An 18,924-nucleotide genomic window follows, 5' to 3' on the forward strand; every position below is an offset into this window, starting at 1 on the left:
AACCCAAGTCAATTACATTTTCCAACAATTGAGAGAATGAACTGAAGGCAGAGTCTGGAGTTCTAGGTTTCATGATTATGATGTAATGTTTACGTTTTGCTCTCATATCTGAGTGGAGATTAATTCACAATCCCTCCCCCCTCCAAAAAAAATAAAAATAAATCTGGACATGGGTCATCAAAATTGGGTCTATTCGCTCAACACAAAAAAACAATGTTCAACTCATTTAACCCGTTTATTTACGTAATGCCTCTTACCATGGCACCTAGCGTTTAATTTGATGTTCACACTTGATACCAGTCGACTCAGCACTTTAGCAAGGAAAAAGAATAATTATAGAGCCTTTAGATCCCATCCGCCTTTAAATTTGAAGAAGCCATGGGAATGCTGAAACGTTCATCGCTGGAAACATTATTTCCCATGCCAACCATTTGCCTATGCTGCTAAACCATGTTAAAAAGCAAGCTTCTTGCTTCCCAATCTGCATTAGAAATGCATCGATTGAAGATAACCGTTGAAATAGACAAGCATCATTTTTTCTTGATTGTAAGCAAAATAATAACACAATAAAACCTAACTTCTTTCTAAACCTTCGACGACATTTAATTCCAAAGAACAGTTTAACATAAAAGAAAAAATTAAGCCCCAGTCATAATGCCCATGAAGAACTCTTAGTCCACAGTCTGCAATAGAACTCATAGCAGCAACTCAAAATTAAACAAAAAAAAAAGTCATGATCAATAATTTCTCTCTTCTTTTCCTGAGAAAAGATATGTATTCCATTTGAATCCTAGCTCTCCCATCCCGAGGGAGCAGCAGGAGGCTGGCCATCCCAACCAGTAGGGGCAGAAACAGGAGGAACATCCACATCAGGAGGAACATCCACAGTCGGAGGAGCAGCAGCAGCATCCCATCCATCACCAGCTACAGCACCTAAGCATAACAAGAGAACTTCATCAATACATATACACACTCGAACCATCACAAGAAGAATATAGCATTACCACCATCAAATATGTAACAAGAACAAAAGTTTTGAACCAAAATCTCCCTCCTTTGGTCTGTGGGAGGATTGTTAGTGGTACAAATAAATAGGAGAGCCTTTGATGAAAAGAAGGGTATCTGGTAAATAGTAATAATAAGTAGGGTGTTGTGGGAGGGGTCAGGTCCACTTAATGTCATGCCTCAAAGGTGTTTCCCCTGTTAGATATATGCAAGGGTGGACTTGACATACCAGTGCAATAAATTTAATCAATAACAATGGACCAACAAGTTTAACCTATCTCGCTAAAAGTATGATTGGGGATAAAATTTTCAGTTAAAATCATAAAAGCCAGGTTGATGTTCATGATCATTAGTGTTAATCCATCTAATCTTGATAGCACAGTCAGAAATAAAAGCTGGTGGATCGACAGCTAACAATGCTGGAAAGTAGATTCGCTATTTCACAGGAAAAGCAAACAACTAAAACAGGATAAAGAACACTCTAATGAAACTGTCATCCAAAAATTAACTGATAAACCTTAAAAGAGTTAAGAAAAGGAACTAGATTCTGACCTTGAGTAGCAGTCCATTCAACTCCAGGCACTGGAGGAACAACAAGAGGTACAGCTCCTGTATCAGGAACCCACTGTTCAGTAGGCCATTGGTCACTTGGTACCATACCTGTATACTCAGCAACTGCACCATATTCAGGAGCCACAGGAGCCTCCTCTTCCTGCTCCTTGGCCTCCTCAGGATCCCTGTAGAAAAACAGGTCTACCTGCAAGCGTCATGGCATAGAATGTTACTTAATGGAGGCACATAATTGATAGAAGTACTAAGATGACTCTTCATTAGTTCACCAAAGACTGAATGAGAATAGCATCTATAATACAGAGAAAAATAAGGTCTTTCATAAAACCATGGAGCCAAAATGGCTAATGTTGGTCAAGGACTCAAGGAAGAGAGCTAAGTAAACAGGCAAACAATAATTAGTACAATACAGAACAAGAAGTGGGGTTAAGATAAAATTCACTGTATCCTACCATTACTTCCCATTTGTGCCCAGGAGCAATAGTACCACGCATTTGCAGAACCATCCTAGCCAGCAACCAGTAGAGGCAACCGATACTGAGCTTCCCCTTGTTATTAGCCGGAATTCCAATGTCAACATATCGCATCGGTGAATCCGTGTCACAGAAAGCAATAGTAGGAATGTTTCCGAGAGCAGATTCCTTAATTGGCTGCAAATTTTTTTTTCAAAGCACAGATATATAAGAACAAATAACATTCACCCTTTTTTAGCTCACCTATGCTAATGATTGATTCACCTGGTGATCAGTTCTAGGATCAGTGAGAATGAGGAGACGTGGTTCGCTAAAGGATGTTTGAAGCTGATTGGTGAAAGTTCCAGGTGTGTGCCTTCCAGCAATAGCATGAGCACCAGTGTATTGTGCAAATTTCAGGACAGCTCTCTGTCCATAAGGTCTAGCAGATTGAACAATGATGTCTTGGGGGTTTTCAATGGCAACAATAACCCTAGCTGCTAGCTGAAGCTTTTCCCAAGTTTTACCAAGGTTGATGATGAAGATACCTGAACAACAAATGTAAATATAGGAAAAAAGACAAAGTTAGATAGCTTATGTTTTCCATGTATTGCTTATAGTATTAGAGAAAATTTTCTGCATTGTTAGTCATGAGGGGCAAAGTAAAAGTCCACCAACATATAAATACCAAGTACAAAGGAAAAAAAGAGAGAGAAAAAAGGGAAATCATTAATTAGGAGGAATACCACCGCCATGCTATACAGGCACATTGTGCCAATAGCGGCAATCTGTAAAAAGTCATTATGGGTATCCCTGTTCACAAACAGGTTTACCCCAAAGTCAGCTTTAAGTGTCCAGAGATATCTACTAATTGTTTCAATTTCTATAATATTTAGTTGATTATTTGAAAGGATAATACTTTTCTTTTATTTTGCAAGCTAACCCATTCAACAGACCAGGACACATTTAATCAAAAGCTTGCAGGCTATGATCATGATGCCCATCTTGTCAGCGTGGGTCAAAATTGTCAGATCTTAGACTAATATATAGTATATAGGATGAAAGGAAGGTACTGATATCTAGTGGTGTAACCACCAATTATGATTATATTCTTAATAATTTTTGTGAAATAAGCCAATAACATTTGTATTATATATGCTTGGCTTCTATCAAGTTTTGACAATACAAATCCTTCCACAAACAGGTTGCAATGTTCATACTCATCATCGTAGTTTATCCTGAGCTTCTTTTGATCGCACCCAGTTGGAACCTAAGGCTTCATCTCTAGGCGTACAAATAGCATTATTCATCCTTTCATAGCTTTTCATTACAAAATTCCAATTTCTTAAGATTGTATATCTTGAAGCCAGAAATTTAGGCAACAAATAGGGGCAGTGGCTGTGATAAATGTAGTTTGTAAATTGATTATATACATGTGCTGGAATAGAACAGACACTAAGAAGTTGAGGCAGCCTGATAATAATATATTCAAAAAATGATAAATACAAAGAGAACCTTAAAGAATAGTTATAACCTACCAAGTGCATCATTATAAGTCAAATAAAATGCAACAGTCAATGAGAGTATCAACTAGCCAACAAGATGCTAAACCATAAATCAGTCTCATTCTCCATATTAGGTATGACAAACTGAAAAGGAGAGTGCCCATCTTTTAAAACATGGAGACTAGTGGAATAGATCTGCACAACTTTTTCCAAACATTAACTCCTTATCAACAGAATTGAACATCCTTGATCAGCAGGCTATGGGGAATCAAAATCTCATGAAAGCAGGATAGCTCAACCTGCAGATTGACCATGTTCTACAGCAGTCACCTAAACTATCAATTTTCGCTTACAGATCAACATGTATATAGAAACAAGAGTTCCATCCCTTAAAGGGTATCAGAAGCATGTGCAAGTGTTGTAAATGCAACACACCGTTCAAAGCATTATTAATTGGAAAATTTATATAAGACAACATGTTGATGATGGTCACCATTACATAACTTTGAACTTGCGGTGAAATTATTATTTCATCGAAAATGGATACACAGACCGCATCTCATGCATCTACTTTTTTTCACCTAATTGAATGCGGCAGCCTGATGATCGACAAAAAGTGGGTAGCGATCACCATACATCCACATGCAACTATTTTGGATATGAATACCATTCGTTATGGACTAGCATGCTTCAATGTGTAATTGGAGCATATATGAAGATGCTACATTTATTTTTTTTTCATGATGGGATCAGAGGACACTTTAAAGGAGCAGCGTAGGTTATTAATGAAATTACGAGAAACCATGCGACAGCATATGCACACATTCAACAGTCATTATCATCAAACCGGCGAAGTTTTCGAATCCGGAAAAAGATAATTCCAAAGTTTCATAAAGATTACAACCAAGGACTTGATTTACAATTCATGGATCATCTAAATAAAGGCCCAACAATTCGCACTGTTGTTTTGTGAGGTTTTACCAACGCATGCGCGATAACCAAAAAAGAGAAACAACCTCATCAAAAATCTTTCCTTTTACATAATCAACTTATCAAAATCATTACTTTCTACAAATTTAAGGCGATTCAAACCGACTGCTATCCCAAAAAATCATAAAAAAATTTAAAACTGCAAAAGAAAATTACGTAGATGACTGCTTGTTTCTTCGAATTAACAGTAAGATCCACAGATCTAATGCAACACTAGATGAAGAGAAAAAGCAAAGCAATCTCGGTCAGGTGGAGGGCTCCGTTACCGTCAGATCTTCTCTTAAAGACGTAACGCTCCATTTGGAAATCGCAGTTCTTGGTGCCGAGGTGCACGTCGGCAGCGAGCAACATCTGGATGTCCTGCTCCTTCTGCGAGAGAGCCCTCGTCGCCATGGCTTCAACTCCAGTGGCCTTGAGATCTAGGGGCTAGGGTTTCGGTTTGAGGAGGGGCCGAGAGGAAGCCGGGGTTGGGGTTTTTGTACTGCCGTGCCGCAAAACCCTAACGCCTATTTGGTGTAAAATGACCAAAAAGGATCCGGTCCACCCGGATCCGAACTCGATCTCCGTTTTGTTTGTTTTTTTTTAATTTTTATTTACAGGCATACCCTACAAAATATACAAAATTATATAAATTTTTTTAAAATTATTATTTGTATATATACCTTCATAAAATATTATATATATATATATTTATATATGTACCTACATCATCTAATACTGTTAATAAATAAATAATTTTAAATTTAAGATAACAGAAATATTCTTACGGGTAGAAGCGTGAATATAGATTCGATAAAAAAAATAATGAAAAATAGCAACTTTGCAAGAGTATTTGTGCAATTATGCATATTTAGGAGGGTATATACTTAAAAATAATAAAAAATAATCAAAATTTAGTAAAGATAATTTAGTTGTTCTTAATAAAAGTAAGATGACGAAAAAAGATTAATAATATCATGTAATATAATCTCATATTAATATTAACTTTTATAGAATAAATTATGTTGCTTTTACAAAACTTTGGTCTAAAAAAAAGACAACAACTCAACATTTACAATTTACTAAAAAATATTTTACTAATATAAGCATCTATAATTAATTTAAATTCAATATGCTTTAATCTTTTAAAAATAATGAAGAATATATTGATGTCAAAGATTGAATAATAATAATTATATCAAAATCAAATGAAAAATAGTATTACCAAAATGGTTAGTTAATATTTCGACTTGACCGAGTTAAGATCCTGAAAAAAAAATGACAATGTGGCTCGATCTTTTTTTTTTACTCGTCAATCCAACTGAATCATAAAATACGCAGCAAGTTTCAGCTGAGTTTTGATTTATTTTAAGAGAATTTGTTTGAATACATACTTTTCTAAATATTAAAAATTGTATGAATATCCTCGTAAAGTTGTTATTGCATATCTACTCATAAGGATATTTTAGTCATTTAAATTTTAAGTCGTTTAATTTTTAATGACATTATATGTATACAGGTACATATAAAAAAATAAAAAAGGGGTACATGCAAACCATAATTTTACAAAGATATTCATATAATTTTGTATATGTAGAGAGGTATACATGCAAAAAAAAAAAATTCTTTTTTTCTTTTTTTTCTATATCAGATCAGGACATAGGCAGTTGGTTCAAACTACTTCCAATGTAAATGGCCAAGTTTGGTCCAATTATGGTGGGCTCAATCAAGCTCGAATTGGAAGTCAATTAGGTCTAGCTTGCAAGTTGAAACTAAAAATGCTTGCTAGGTGGTCTATGGCTCATGTTCGTGGCATCGGCTTCGACTAAGTATATCCAAGATAGATGAAGTTAAATTTTTGTATAAAAAAAAAGAGTAGATTCTTAAACAAGCTATGTAGTAAGAGGTAGCCCTCCTCCAAATAAAAAATAAATGGGGCATTCCGAGAATTGAACTCGGGACCTCTCGCACCCTAAGCGAGAATCATACCACTAGACCAAATGCCCGCGGCTGCAACGGCAGTCTCCTTATTCTAATATCATCTTTTCGACCTTAGTACCACTAGACCAAATTCCAGTAGTCTCCTTATTCTGGTATCTCCTTGACATGGACCACCTTTGCATGTGAATCATATTTTCATTAGAGCTTTCCAACTTCGAAGAAACCTGGCTTCTGCCCGGGCAAGCCTCTCTAGGCGAGCTCAAGCTTCTGCTTAGTTTTTGTGAGGATCCGTGCGGACGTGTGTTTAGTCCCACATCCGTTATTCGCTGGGTAGATCTTGGATACTTATACAGAATCAAGGACCCAAATAATACCTTCTGGCTAGCCATTTTGGATGAGGTCCTAGGTTGTTACAAATGGTATCAGAGCGGACCCAGCCCATAACCTATGTGGACTAGGGGACACTGCAGCATGGATCTATTGGGGATGACCACGGGCCAATTATGGTGTTTGTGATTAGATTTGAATAGATATGAATCCTTAGCCTGACGAGGACGTCAGGGCTTGAACGGAGGGAGTATGTGAGAATCCGTGCGGGCGTGTGTTTAGTCCCACATCGGTTATTCGCTGGGAAGATCTTGGGTACTTATACAGGATCAAGGAACCCAAATAATTTCTTCTGGCTAGCCAATTTGGGTGAGATCCTGAGTTGCTACAGTTTACAAGCTAGAGTGCTTGGGCTTGGCCAGTTTCTGAGTTGAGCATTAAAATGGGGCTTGAGCTTAGCTTGTTTCCCAATCAGATGAGCTCAAAGAAGCCTGTTGTTAAGCTGAGACTAAGGCCCTGTTTGGGGGAGCTGTTGGCAGTAGAGCTGTTAGAAGTAGAGCTGTTGGAATTAGAGCTGTCTGAAGTAGAGCTGTTATAAAAAGCTGTTTGCTGTTTGGTAACTACATTCGTAAAGTGCTGTGGTACTTTGTTTTGTGTTTGGTAAACAAACTGAGAAAGTACTTTTGTATGACAAAATTACCATAAAGGACATTGCATAGTATTATATAACAAAACATAATAAAACATAACATAAATTAATACAAAAATATATGATATAGTATAATATTATTGTAATATAAAATAATATTATGTTGATATAGCATAATAGTGATATAATTATTAGAGTAAATTAATATTTGGTAATATAACATAATATTAAATTATTTAACATAACATATTAATGTATTATGATATAATGTAATATATATTATATTTATAGTATAATACAATAACAAAAGTATAAACTATTATAATTATTAGTATAAATTAATTTCTCATAATATAACATAATATTAAATTATTTAAAATAACATATTAATGTATTATAATGTAATGCAATATAATACATTAATATGTTATTTTAATATGGACATTTTTGTTAAAAATATAGCTTTTCGAAAAAGCTGAAACAACTTCCTCCCAAAAGCTCCAAATTGGAGTTTCCTCCCAAAAGCTGTTTTCAGCTTTCCGCAAAAGCTGAAACAGCTTTTTGAAAAATTTATCAAACACAGTTTTTCATCTAAAAGTACTTTTGGAGGGCCAGAAAGTGCTTTCTGGCCCTCTAAAAGCTCCCCCAAACAAGGCCTAAGCTGTTTGTGAAGGGCTTGGTTCACTTACGGCCCTATTAATCCTCAAGATAACATATAGAGTGCACGATTTTAATAGCTTCAAGGTTTGAAGGAGAAGAGAATGAGTTTTGAAAGATTGGTGGTCTACTTGCATCTTTTGGACTGTTTCTCCTTTCCTATCTCATTGCCAAGGCAGGGATCACCTAAGATCATTGGGATAGAAGAAAGGAGGAGGGATCTGATAAATTTAAAACGTAAGATAGCTATGGCAGTGGTTAAATTCATTTAACATTTATTCACCTTCACTGGTCATAGCATAACAAGATACCAAGGTTATAAAAGCTTCTCTGCAAAGTCCTAAATCGTTGTGTCTAATGGTCCCTCACTTATGGCTAACCCAAAACTTTCTTTTCTTTTTTGGATTGAAAGGGAGGAGCTCAAACATCTATTTGACACCGAGATCATCCTCTAAATGTTGGAAATATCATCAAGTATAAATGATTTAAAATTAGTTTCAGAAACATATCATAAAACATGTTTTATTTGAGGAGAGGAAAGATGACATTTTGACATAACGGGGGGATTGGATTTGAAAAATGCCAGTGCTTCTCTTGAGTTGAATCCGGTTCAATCCATATGAATTTCTTCACCTCTTTAAGCTTTAATGGAAAACAACATTCTTTTTTAAAAGACTTGTAGGATGTAACTTCTTTTTTGCCCTTTTTTTGGGCTAAATTTCCAGCTAACAACTACTAACAGAAACAAAATAATCAGATAAAGAAATAAAACTAGAAGTCCAGGAGATGAAGAAATGGAGGGATTCTACTTTCTATTTAGTTCCCTCTGTTAAAATATTTGCAGAAGAGAAAAAAAAAGAAAAAAATTTATTTCTCTGTTCTAGTATATTTAGTTACAGAATCTATATAAGAAAAATAATATAGGCCGATTTAGAATAATGCTAATAAATAAAAATAGTTGTGATATTTAAAATTGCTCTAATAAAATAATACTAACAAAAAAAAAACTGGCCGATCATGCTAACAGAAAAAATATTATGGTTTGATATACATTGTTATATGATTTCTAAAATTATTCCAACATCCACTAATGGTTGCATCAAGCTATCACTAGTCTTTTTATTGTCGACTCTTTTACCAGCATTAGCCTTCAAAAACACCAAAATCGCACCCCGGAGGAGAGAATTCCTACGATTGGATGAATAAAAATTCCTCCCCGCTCCAGCATCGAACACATATAAAACAAGAAATTTGGATTCAAATCCATCACATTCCTTCAATTATTCCCAAATATATATATATATATAGAGAGAGAGACTTACCCGGCGGCGGAGCGCGGAAAAGTCGGGCGGGTTCGTTTTCGGATCGAGTCGAAATTAGAGAATCGGGTCCGGTGAGCGTAACAACGGGTTTCTCTTAAACCTACCAGATCCGATGTAGAGGTCTATCTGGAATTCTTGTTTGCCGTGTCTTTTTGGGGTTCCTTCCCTCCGTCGATAAGAACCAAAAACCTCTCCTTTTCTCTCCATCCGTCCCTTGGACCTTCATCCAATATTGAATCTTTTGGAATTCGTTGATCATTTTTGGGCTTCCGAAGCATAAAAAAGGTTAGATTTTCGTAAAAATTCTTCCTTTCCTTTTTCTTTTTCTTTTTTTTCAAATGTAGTGTTGTCTCGATTATATATCTCTCTTTATCAAGGATCCCCCTCTAGTGTTTTAGGGGTTTCATGAATCCTAGGGCCATGTAGAGCTTGAATTTATATGTTATATATTGATACTCTTCATGTTTGGTTAGAGATCGTAAAAAACGAACAAGAAATTATGAAAGCTTGGAGCCTTTTTTGTGTTTTAGATTAGGGTCCTTTCCTCTGATAAAGGGGGGAAGCTGTTAGATGTAGTAAAATTGCGTACTTTGTTGCAATTTTGATGTTTGGCTAGTTCTGCCTTATCTACGGGCTATTCTTATTATTTGGATTAATAGTTTTAATCCTCAGAAAACTGAGGATTGGGAAGATTTGGCATAGATGAAATATGTTATTTTGATGGGGGGTGGATGGGAAATGATTGTTGATGGAACTGAAATATGTTAGGAGAGAGAGAACCATGTAATTTAAATGTGTGACGATCCATGGTTAGCAGAGTTGACCATATACTTGAACTCCGGACATCATGATCTTGAAGTCACTTCTTTTCTGCCACAAGCATGTTCATATCGGACTAAAATAAATAACATTAAAATGACAAGTAATTATTTTATTTTAAGCTCAAATCTTTTTAGATAATATTTAGGAATAACTTAGTGCAGCGGTATAATATTACAAAGGCAAAATAAGTGAAAGAACTATGGGGAAATAATATTTCTTAAAAAATAAAAATGATACGTAAAAATAAAATTTAGTTATTATAATTTTTTTAAAAATCTCTTTTCTAGGTGATGATTAAGTGATTCCAAGCCTCTTAATAATATAGAAGACATCTGTGGTGCATTGATGCAGCTCTCTGTGCCTCATATCTAAGGTTTTTGATAGCAGCCAAGATCTCTCTGGTACTGTATGTAAAATATATCAGTCCTTTTCATCTTGGCCGATATAAACCAACATACCTCAAGAAATCAAGATATACAACATCAATATATCCACTCAGGCTTTCCCATTTTTTTACAGCATTAAAATATTTAAATATTAAAATTAAATCCAATGCCTTAAAATAGTAATCAATTTCGTTTTAAAATATCAACTGATATTCTGATATGTCACTTCTCATGCCTCAGTGAGATCTCGGAATATAAGGGAGCATCGATGGGTTTAATTCTGTAAGAAAATTATCAGCTTTAGGGAAAAAAGAAGGGAGAGAAGCAGTATTCAGGGGTTTGGAAGAGTGGAGGCATGAGTGTTACAATTCAGAAAAGGAGAGGTGGGATTGGAACCTTTTTTCTTTTTTTTTTCGGGAGGGGAGGGGGGGGGAGGGGGGTGCGCGCGGTGGGGGGAGATGGTAAAAGATAATCAGGAGTGGGTTACATACTACAGAGGTAGTACCCCAAAATTCTGCTATCTCTTGACTTAGCACCAACTAAATATGTGGTGGCTTCAAGTTGACACCTGTCTGCTAAAATTTACAAAAATATGATACCAGGCAACCTATAATTTGAGGGGCATCTGTTATCTACTGGAGCCTTCTCACTCCAAAATGAATGCAGTTCATGGGGGGCTAGCATCATGATGGTGCTACCTTGGTATCATGTAAACCTTACCCAATATAATCATGGGATTAGATGATATTTCCATATTCAGCAGATGTTATTTTTTCTTATTGGTGGCCATAATAGGGTACCTTGGGACCAAAAATTGATAGAAGGAATATTCCTAAAGTCCAAACGTTTTTTTTAAAAGTATAAGTTTAACTTCACTTTTCTCTTTTTTCAGCATTTTATTATGATTTTGACTGTGGACACTTAAAATTGCACATTGTTGAGTTGGATGCGACGGTTACATATCTCAGTATTGAAATAAAAATACTTCCATTTTCTTGGGTAAAAGTCACTGAATCTTGTATTGTTTTCCTATTATTTTATCACAAGAAAGTTTTGGTGATAGATTCTTGCGTATTTTTTCAAACCTTGAATTACCTATGCACTTCTTTCTACTTATTCTATTGAATTATCATAATTTGGTTGAAGAATCTTCATCTTAACTGAATCTGTACTCCAGTAATTCTTTTGATTTCTCATTCTCGACTTCTGGAAGCATATTATGTCAGTATGTTGCAGCATAACTGTTTCTGGTGCTTAATATGTTTGGTGCTGCTTAGAAGTTTGTGAATTTTTTTACATTCACTGGCTGCTTTAAGTTTTTTCCTTCCTTGTAATGGCATTTATTCTTTCAGTCCATATAGGTGTTCATTTTAATTATTTGATAAAAATGAATTGTTTTCTGTGAAGGATCAAAAGTGATAGATACACCAATAAGGACATTTATTCTGGCCGGGGTTTTGTTGTTTAAAACTTGTGCAGTATCATGTCATATTGTCATTCTTCACTGAGCTTAGACCAAATAAGGGGACTCTTGAGTCCTAGTCTATCTTCGCATACTTGCATTAATGAATAAATATTATGGTATAACCTGTAGGAGGAGATCAGTCTGTTGAAACTTGAAAGCCTTAAAGTATCAAATAGATGGATGGCAGCATCTAAAGAAATAGTTTCATATCCTTCATTCGCTAAGCTTGATAAAAAAAGCCATTATGAGGAAGACTTCCAATCTGATTTCTGGAGTGCCCCCGAGAAAAAGGCTTGCTCATCAGGGCAAAGATCCTTAAGACAAGGAGCTCGTTATCAGTTAAGGGATGAGAATGACTTTCTTGATGGATATGAGTCAGGTGAAGAGTCTTGCATTTCTCCACTGCCCAAAGCACACCCTGAAGTGAACTTGAAAAATGTCTTGAGTGGGATAGTTGCAATTATCACTGGCAGGATCAAAGGACATGGCATTGTTCAACCACATCAAATTTCTAGTCCAACATTTTTGGGATCTGAAAGCAATGGAGACAGTTTCTTACATCCGTCAGTGTACATACCGAGTGCACCACCATTGCTTGAGGCAGAAGCCATCAACTATAGTGCTTATAGGGAGGTACTAGAAGCAGAACCTCCAGAGTGGCTTCCAGATAGTTATACTACAGTGTGCATGCAGTGCACTTCTCCTTTCACTGCCCTTACCCGTGGAAGGCATCACTGCCGATTTTGTGGGGGTGTTTTCTGTAGAGCATGCACGAAAGGGAGATGTTTGTTACCTGTCAAGTTCCGAGAGCGAGATCCTCAGAGAGTGTGTGATGCCTGTTATGATAGGTTGGATCCCTTGCAAGGAATATTGATTAACTCTAATAGTAATGCCATGCAATCAGCAAAACACGATGTTATGGATTGGACATCCACGAGAGGGTGGTTAAATTTGCCTGTGGGTTTATCAATGGAACATGAGATATATAAAGCAGCAAACACTTTGAGGAGTTATAGCCAGGTACATTTTTCTGCTTCCATTCTTTCTTTTATCATTTTATTTAGGTTTACAAAGGGAACTGATCTTTGGTTAAATCTCAATCTGGATATCATCATTTTGATATCTGCCTGACGGAATTTTGAAGTACAGGTTGCCAGATTGAATCCTGAGAAGTCTATTCCTCTGGCTGTCCTAAAAGGAGCAAAAGGACTTGCTATACTGACAGTTGCCAAGGCTGGTGCGCTTCTTACTTACAAATTAGGTACAGGTCTAGTAGTTGCTCGAAGGTCTGATGGGTCATGGTCTGCACCATCTGCCATACTCTCTGTTGGTCTAGGATGGGGTGCGCAGGTAGGCATGGGATAAGATATACTTGTTATCTTTCTTCCACTTCTCTTTTCCAGTATATTATTCTTAATGGTGTTTATGATCTGCTTCCATATCAATGCATATTGCTGATAAGGTTGTCACAAGATAAAATAGTGGTTAATTTTTTTTAATTAATAAAGCTTCATTTTAGGAAGTTCTGAAAGAAGCAAGAGTGTAAAATTTGATTGGAATCTAAATGAGCAAACAAACAGATGAAAGAAGCTGTGTCTTTATACATAAATCAAGCATATTGCTCCCTTACCTAACCAAACATGTAGCTACCTCATAGTCTTCTACATAAGGTTCTATAGTAGATTGACACATTACATATACATGCTTGAAAGACCTTATTATGTGCTACAAACACTTTCAAAAGTTAATTGACATGTTAAACATAATTGCTTTGCATTATAGCTTCTATATCTGATTTCATATAGACAGATGTGAGAGTTGGAGCATTATCCATGAAAGGTAAAATATTAGAAAACTTTTATAAAGCTAACTTCTGCACTAGGAAACTTTCATGCCTTGAGGCCTTCTACCATCTATATGGGATTGGCATTATTAATGAAACCACTCTCAATGGTTTGTGAGTTGGAATTGATTTGATGGCCACGTCGGCCAAGAGAGTGCCCTGCTACGAAACCTAGATGACTAGTTGGTGGAAAAGGAAATATAAATTACTGATTTTTCTGTTTTATGCTTATGGAACTGAAAGCAAGCCCTGTGGTTAAATTTTTTTGGAAAAAAAAAATATCAATGCAGAATTTGGCTAGCAAGTTTTGATGTTGAGAATTGCTTTCATGTTTGAGGGACAATTTAAATACAATACCAAATGTTTAACAAGTACAGACCCTCTCTAGACCCTGCAATGACAGGATCCTCGTGCACCGGGCTGCCTTTTTTTTTCAGCTCATATATAGTTCTCTTCCTTTATGTATATTTAAGGCAAGAGATGTAAACAGTTTGATCTACGGAGAGTCAAAGTTGCTCGTGAAGTTCCAAATTCATTAGCATGATAGAAGACCTTAGCTTTTTAACATCTATTAAAAGCATGCAAATTGTAAGTTGTTAAGCATATCAGATGACAAGTTTGATTTTGTGGGTGACTGTAAAAAGAACACTACTTGAAGTAATTAATATGATGAAGACGACACTTGGGTCCTTGATGATGGCAATATTTCAGGTTTCTGTGCTTGGAACTTGGCTATCCAAGAGGGAAATCTGAATTCAAGTTTTTGGACTGTTGCTGTGGCTTTAAGATCATACATCTTTTTTTTTTTTTTTTGGTCTAATCTGTTTTACTGTACAGATTGGGGGAGAACTCGTGGACTTCATCATTGTTCTACATGGTTCTAAAGCTGTCAAGACATTTACTAGCCGCATGCATTTTTCCCTTGGAGGAGGTTTGAGTGCAGCAGCAGGACCAGTTGGGAGAGTCTTTGAAGCAGATCTCCGAGCTGGAGACAAAGGATCTGGAATGTGTTACACTTATAGTTGTAGCAAAGGTATTATTTTCAGAAAAAACCTACAGATGTCTGGATGTTCAGTAAGCCAGTGCATTTTCTTCTATATTTACCCAAACATGTGGTGCACCAACATTTTTCCTTCCGATGATCAGTTCACTCTACGCTCCTCTAACCCATCATGTACTTTTATACTCATCATTGACAACTGCTCCCTTTGCTCCTCAAGGATCGCGAAGTCTTTGTATGAAGATCCAACTGCCATGGTCTATACCTTGTGCACTTGCTACTCCATAGTCATGCTTCCCAAGAGATTACTTTATAAGCAACATTCTTCATAACATGACATGATTTCCATTTACTTCTGTTTCTTGCTTCTTCTGACTCATTTTTGTGATAAGTACACATTAAAGAACCTGAGAACATCACCCATGTTTAGATCATCCAACATGCACCAAGTGGGTGTCAATCGGGTTGGGTTAGATATGGATTAGGTTGGATGTTGGTTGGCTCAAATATATATTAATGCGAGCCCAACCCCTTTATAAATGGTTAAAAATCCAAACCAGAACACAACTTTTTTATTAAACTGCAGCCTAACCTAATTTGCATAACCCATTTAATAAATGGGCCAAATGAGGTAAAATGGGTCATAAGCAGGTTAAACATGTCTTAATCGAGTCAGGTCATGACCTAACCCAACTCTTAAATGAGTCAAAATGGGTTAGTGGTTTAGGACAATAAACCTGAACTTGACCCATTTAATAAACAAGTAGGTCGAGTTGAACCCATATATGACCTTGACCCGTTCATGCCAAATCTGAGCATGCTTAAAGCAGGTCGGTTACAGGTCAGGTTAATGAGTCAGGTTGTAAATTGCCACCTTGCATCCAAAAGATTTTGATATGCTTTCTCGTGGAAGATGATTTTAGAAGCGGATGCATGACCTTGATATTGTGCTATGGGATTTACTGGAGTTGGATTTTTGCACGGAAATTGCACCTATGCTTATATATATAATATATATTTGGATTTTGTGGCTACCTGTAAGTTGTATTTTATAACTTGGTTGGCATATGCCGGAGGCTGACTTGAAAGTAGGACTTGTTTTAAACAAAAGAAACTTGAGTCTAGTGCTAGGCTGATTCTGTGACTTTTGAAAAAAAGTATTTAGTTGTTGAATCAAAGGGTTTGACTTCATCTGCAAATGAGGAAATTGTTGTAAAAATTAAGATACTTGGCTTTTCTTGAAATAACCTTCAATTTTCTTGTTTTAATGGTCATGTGGAATTATTTGCTGATGAGGAAAAGAAACAATTTAATACATTTACTCTCTTTTCTTTTCTTACATGACGTGGCTCTTGATCTTTTCTTATTGTTCCTGTTGGAGTTGTTAGTATATAATCTTTGCCAAAATCCCATGGTTCATAGGGCTACAGATGAACCAAGCTATTGACCAGCTGCTTGAGCTCAGCTTGATAAATGGCATGTTTGACTTCGTTTGATGAGGAAACAAGCCAAGGAGGCTCCACGTGAGGCTCACTCATAAATGAAGCAAGACCAAAATAACTGGAAGCTTGGGCTTAGCTCCATAAGAGGCTGCTTCAATCTTGCTTATTAGGCTATTGACCAAGTTTGAACATTTGTAGTTAAGCTTGCATTGAACTAGCTGCAATATCAAATACCCTTTTCATTTAACAAAGGCAAAACCTGAGCAGCCCAAATGCGATATTACAGTTTAACGTAGTTAACATGTTTATATTGTTTTTAACATTTAGTAAATGTGCATGTAGCTGATTGGTACTAGAGTTTCAGTGAATTTTGTCCTTAGATTAGAGAATATCTATAACTTTGCTTTTCCATGTTTAAAGTACTTGTGTAACGAAATGCTTGTAATCTTATTGTTAGTTCAGATTGTAGGAGCACTTTTCTGGCCAAGGTATGTTTAACACCACTTAGTAATATGTGATACATATTTGCCCTTTGAAGTTTGAAATGCTTTGGTTGACTGTTGCAGCTAGAATCAATAAATTGGACAGTTCCTGTTGACCAGGTGATTGTTCTGTTGTGCTTGACATGTTTTCTTATCCACGCATATGTATACACGAGTATGACAAGCAGTTTGGAAGATCATAAAAGAATTCATTTTGGTGTTGAAAGTTTGAAAATGGAAGTTGCTTATATATTTAAAAATTATAATAAGAGTTGCTGGCTCCTGCAGTATTCCACTCCTCGCTACGTCTCCATTTCAAGTATCAGTTGTAAGACATATTCATGCCTTCTGCATATTACGACAGTAAGTATGATGTCTATGTTTCTATTTGATATGATATCAGGTGCTTTTGTTGGAGTCTCACTGGAAGGTAACCTTGTTGCGACGCGGATGGATGCTAATCTGCGCTTCTATGGTGATCCTTATCTGACAACAACTGACATTCTTCTGGGAACAGTAGAGAGACCTAAAGCTGCTGTGCCATTATATTCTGCTCTGAATGAACTCTACTGGAGGCTGATATGTTAAACTTTCAATATGAGGTCTCTTGTAAATATTTCCCAGGGTTTCCATTGTCAATGCTCTGCTTTTTTAGCCATCATAGAGGCCAATTAAAACAACAAAATGATGGTTTCAATCACGAGCCTGGAAAACAGAAGATGGCATGGGCGATCACCGAGCTTGAAAAATATCATAAATATGCAGTCCTTGTTCTGCATTTTTACATTATTGGAATTCCCAAAGACCCTGTATATTTATATCAGAAGATTTGATGCAAATACGCTTGAACATTCTTCAATTATTTTTGGTTATGTTGGTGTCTTTTGTGGGCATCAATTGTATACTATCATTATACTGGAGGCCTTGCTGTGTTTAAGCTTGAAAATTCCTGTTCTATTTGGAAGACTCCATTAATCTTTATATTACTTTGTTCCTCCAAATTCAGAAGGCAAGTTTTTCTTGATGATAAATAATGAACAACTAATATGCAATATATACTTTCATTGAGGAAGAAGAAAGCAAAAGAAGTAAAAAGAAATTAAAGAGGACATGCTTGCTTAAAATTTCAGAGTTCTCATCAAGCAACTCAGGTTGGTATTTTCAGACTATTTCTTGGTTATATACAAAGAACCAAGGAACACTTCTGAGAGAGGTGAGGGAAGTCGGAATGGACGAGAGCCTGCAAGACATCAGGTAGCTCAACTTCAAGAGATTATTGTCATAGCCAATGTTCTTTGTATGGGGAATAGCGCAGGGGTGGTTTTTCCAACCCCATTTTGCAATCGATGCATTGTTAAACTCAAAACTTTTTTTTATTGCAAGTCCTTCCTTCCTCTTAAAGCCTTGCAAACGTTATCCTACTTAAGGAAGCCCTTGTGATCCAACCAATAGATTTGATAACCTATAGCCCATGTTTAGTTGACAGGAATTTTAAGGTTTGGATGGGTATCAGTTTCACATCCAGCAGGAGAGGTGATTTTTATGGAGATTTAAGTTCATTAGATTTTATGGTAAGATTAGAATAAAATATAGTATAATGCAATTAAAATTGTTTATTTTGACACTTGATGATTTCTTTTTTTTGTTTTTTCTTTTTATAGTGTGGAGCATGTTAAACGGTTTGGATCTTGAATTTAGATAGTTTATCATGGACTTTGAATAGTTAACTTCTTTTCTGTAAGAGTTAATCCAGAAAAGATTATCAGACTGACAAAATATTGGCCCAAACCAAACCTAATTCTAAGTTGAGCTAGATTTATAATCAAGCTCATCCAATTCATAAATATATTAGCCCAATCCACTTGTTGTGTGGCCTTTGGTTGGCCTAAGCTCAATGTACATTCCCTAAATAGAAAGAGCAAGTAGTAATGGGTCAGTAGAAACCATTATCTATTCAATTATATATTTCTCTTCTACATGGCAGTTTTTACATTTTTACAACTCTTCCCATCAAGCATTTATTTCTCTTTTCATCTCTATCTCTATTTTTTTTTAATATCTTTTCATCTCTATCTCTCCACGTTATT

General features: G+C 36.0%; 2 protein-coding genes and 1 non-coding gene across 7 annotated transcripts; 1 reads left to right on the forward strand and 2 right to left on the reverse strand.

Annotated features, from left to right (window-relative positions):
• Positions 1–559: 559 nt before the first annotated feature.
• LOC103703323 (small ribosomal subunit protein uS2-like) lies at positions 560–5,064 on the reverse strand. Its single transcript, XM_008786138.5, has 5 exons — positions 4,789–5,064; positions 2,313–2,575; positions 2,028–2,225; positions 1,558–1,762; positions 560–933 (listed from the first exon to the last, which is right to left on the reverse strand). Exons 1-5 carry the CDS (start codon positions 4,913–4,915, stop codon positions 791–793), a joined length of 936 nt encoding a protein of 311 aa, XP_008784360.3. The 5' UTR covers positions 4,916–5,064; the 3' UTR covers positions 560–790.
• Positions 5,065–6,435: 1,371 nt separating this feature from the next.
• On the reverse strand, positions 6,436–6,507 carry TRNAP-AGG (transfer RNA proline (anticodon AGG)). Its single transcript has one exon. It is a non-coding gene; the product is annotated as a tRNA-Pro (tRNA).
• Positions 6,508–9,500: 2,993 nt separating this feature from the next.
• On the forward strand, positions 9,501–17,818 carry LOC103703324 (uncharacterized). 5 transcript variants are annotated; one of them, XM_088714412.2, is made up of 6 exons: positions 9,501–9,682; positions 12,200–13,090; positions 13,220–13,420; positions 14,751–14,946; positions 16,944–17,156; positions 17,241–17,818. In XM_088714412.2, the coding sequence occupies exons 2-6, from the start codon at positions 12,251–12,253 to the stop codon at positions 17,423–17,425; spliced, it is 1,635 nt and encodes a 544-aa protein (XP_088570538.2). In that variant the 5' UTR covers positions 9,501–9,682; positions 12,200–12,250; the 3' UTR covers positions 17,426–17,818. The 5 variants fall into 5 exon arrangements, 4 of the variants coding, with proteins under 4 accessions (XP_088570538.2, XP_088570539.2, XP_088570540.2 ...); XR_015974720.2 differs by having other exon boundaries at positions 9,502–9,682; positions 16,958–17,156; positions 17,241–17,463; XM_088714413.2 differs by lacking the exon at positions 16,944–17,156 and having other exon boundaries at positions 9,502–9,682; positions 12,013–13,090.
• The last annotated feature ends 1,106 nt before the right edge of the window (positions 17,819–18,924 follow it).

The sequence above is a fragment of the Phoenix dactylifera genome, chromosome 18 (assembly GCF_051530095.1).
Source record: "Phoenix dactylifera cultivar Ajwa chromosome 18, Ajwa_hap1_PhDact_Kaust_v1.1, whole genome shotgun sequence".
In the NCBI taxonomy this organism is placed as follows: Eukaryota; Viridiplantae; Streptophyta; class Magnoliopsida; order Arecales; family Arecaceae; genus Phoenix; species Phoenix dactylifera.

Bases quoted from the DNA above. Each gene is read 5' to 3' on its own strand.
- LOC103703323 (XM_008786138.5), bottom strand. From the start codon at position 4,915: ATGGCGACGAGGGCTCTCTCGCAGAAGGAGCAGGACATCCAGATGTTG. The intron at 2,576-4,788 runs GTAACGGAGCCC...TTTGTTGTTCAG, and splicing joins CTTTAAGAGAAGATCTGACG to GTATCTTCATCATCAACCTT. The intron at 2,226-2,312 runs GTGAATCAATCA...AAAAATTTGCAG, and splicing joins ATCCTAGAACTGATCACCAG to CCAATTAAGGAATCTGCTCT.
- LOC103703324 (XM_088714412.2), top strand. From the start codon at position 12,251: ATGGCAGCATCTAAAGAAATAGTTTCATATCCTTCATTCGCTAAGCTT. The intron at 13,421-14,750 runs GTAGGCATGGGA...TTTACTGTACAG, and splicing joins GTCTAGGATGGGGTGCGCAG to ATTGGGGGAGAACTCGTGGA. The intron at 17,157-17,240 runs GTATCAGTTGTA...ATATGATATCAG, and splicing joins TCGCTACGTCTCCATTTCAA to GTGCTTTTGTTGGAGTCTCA.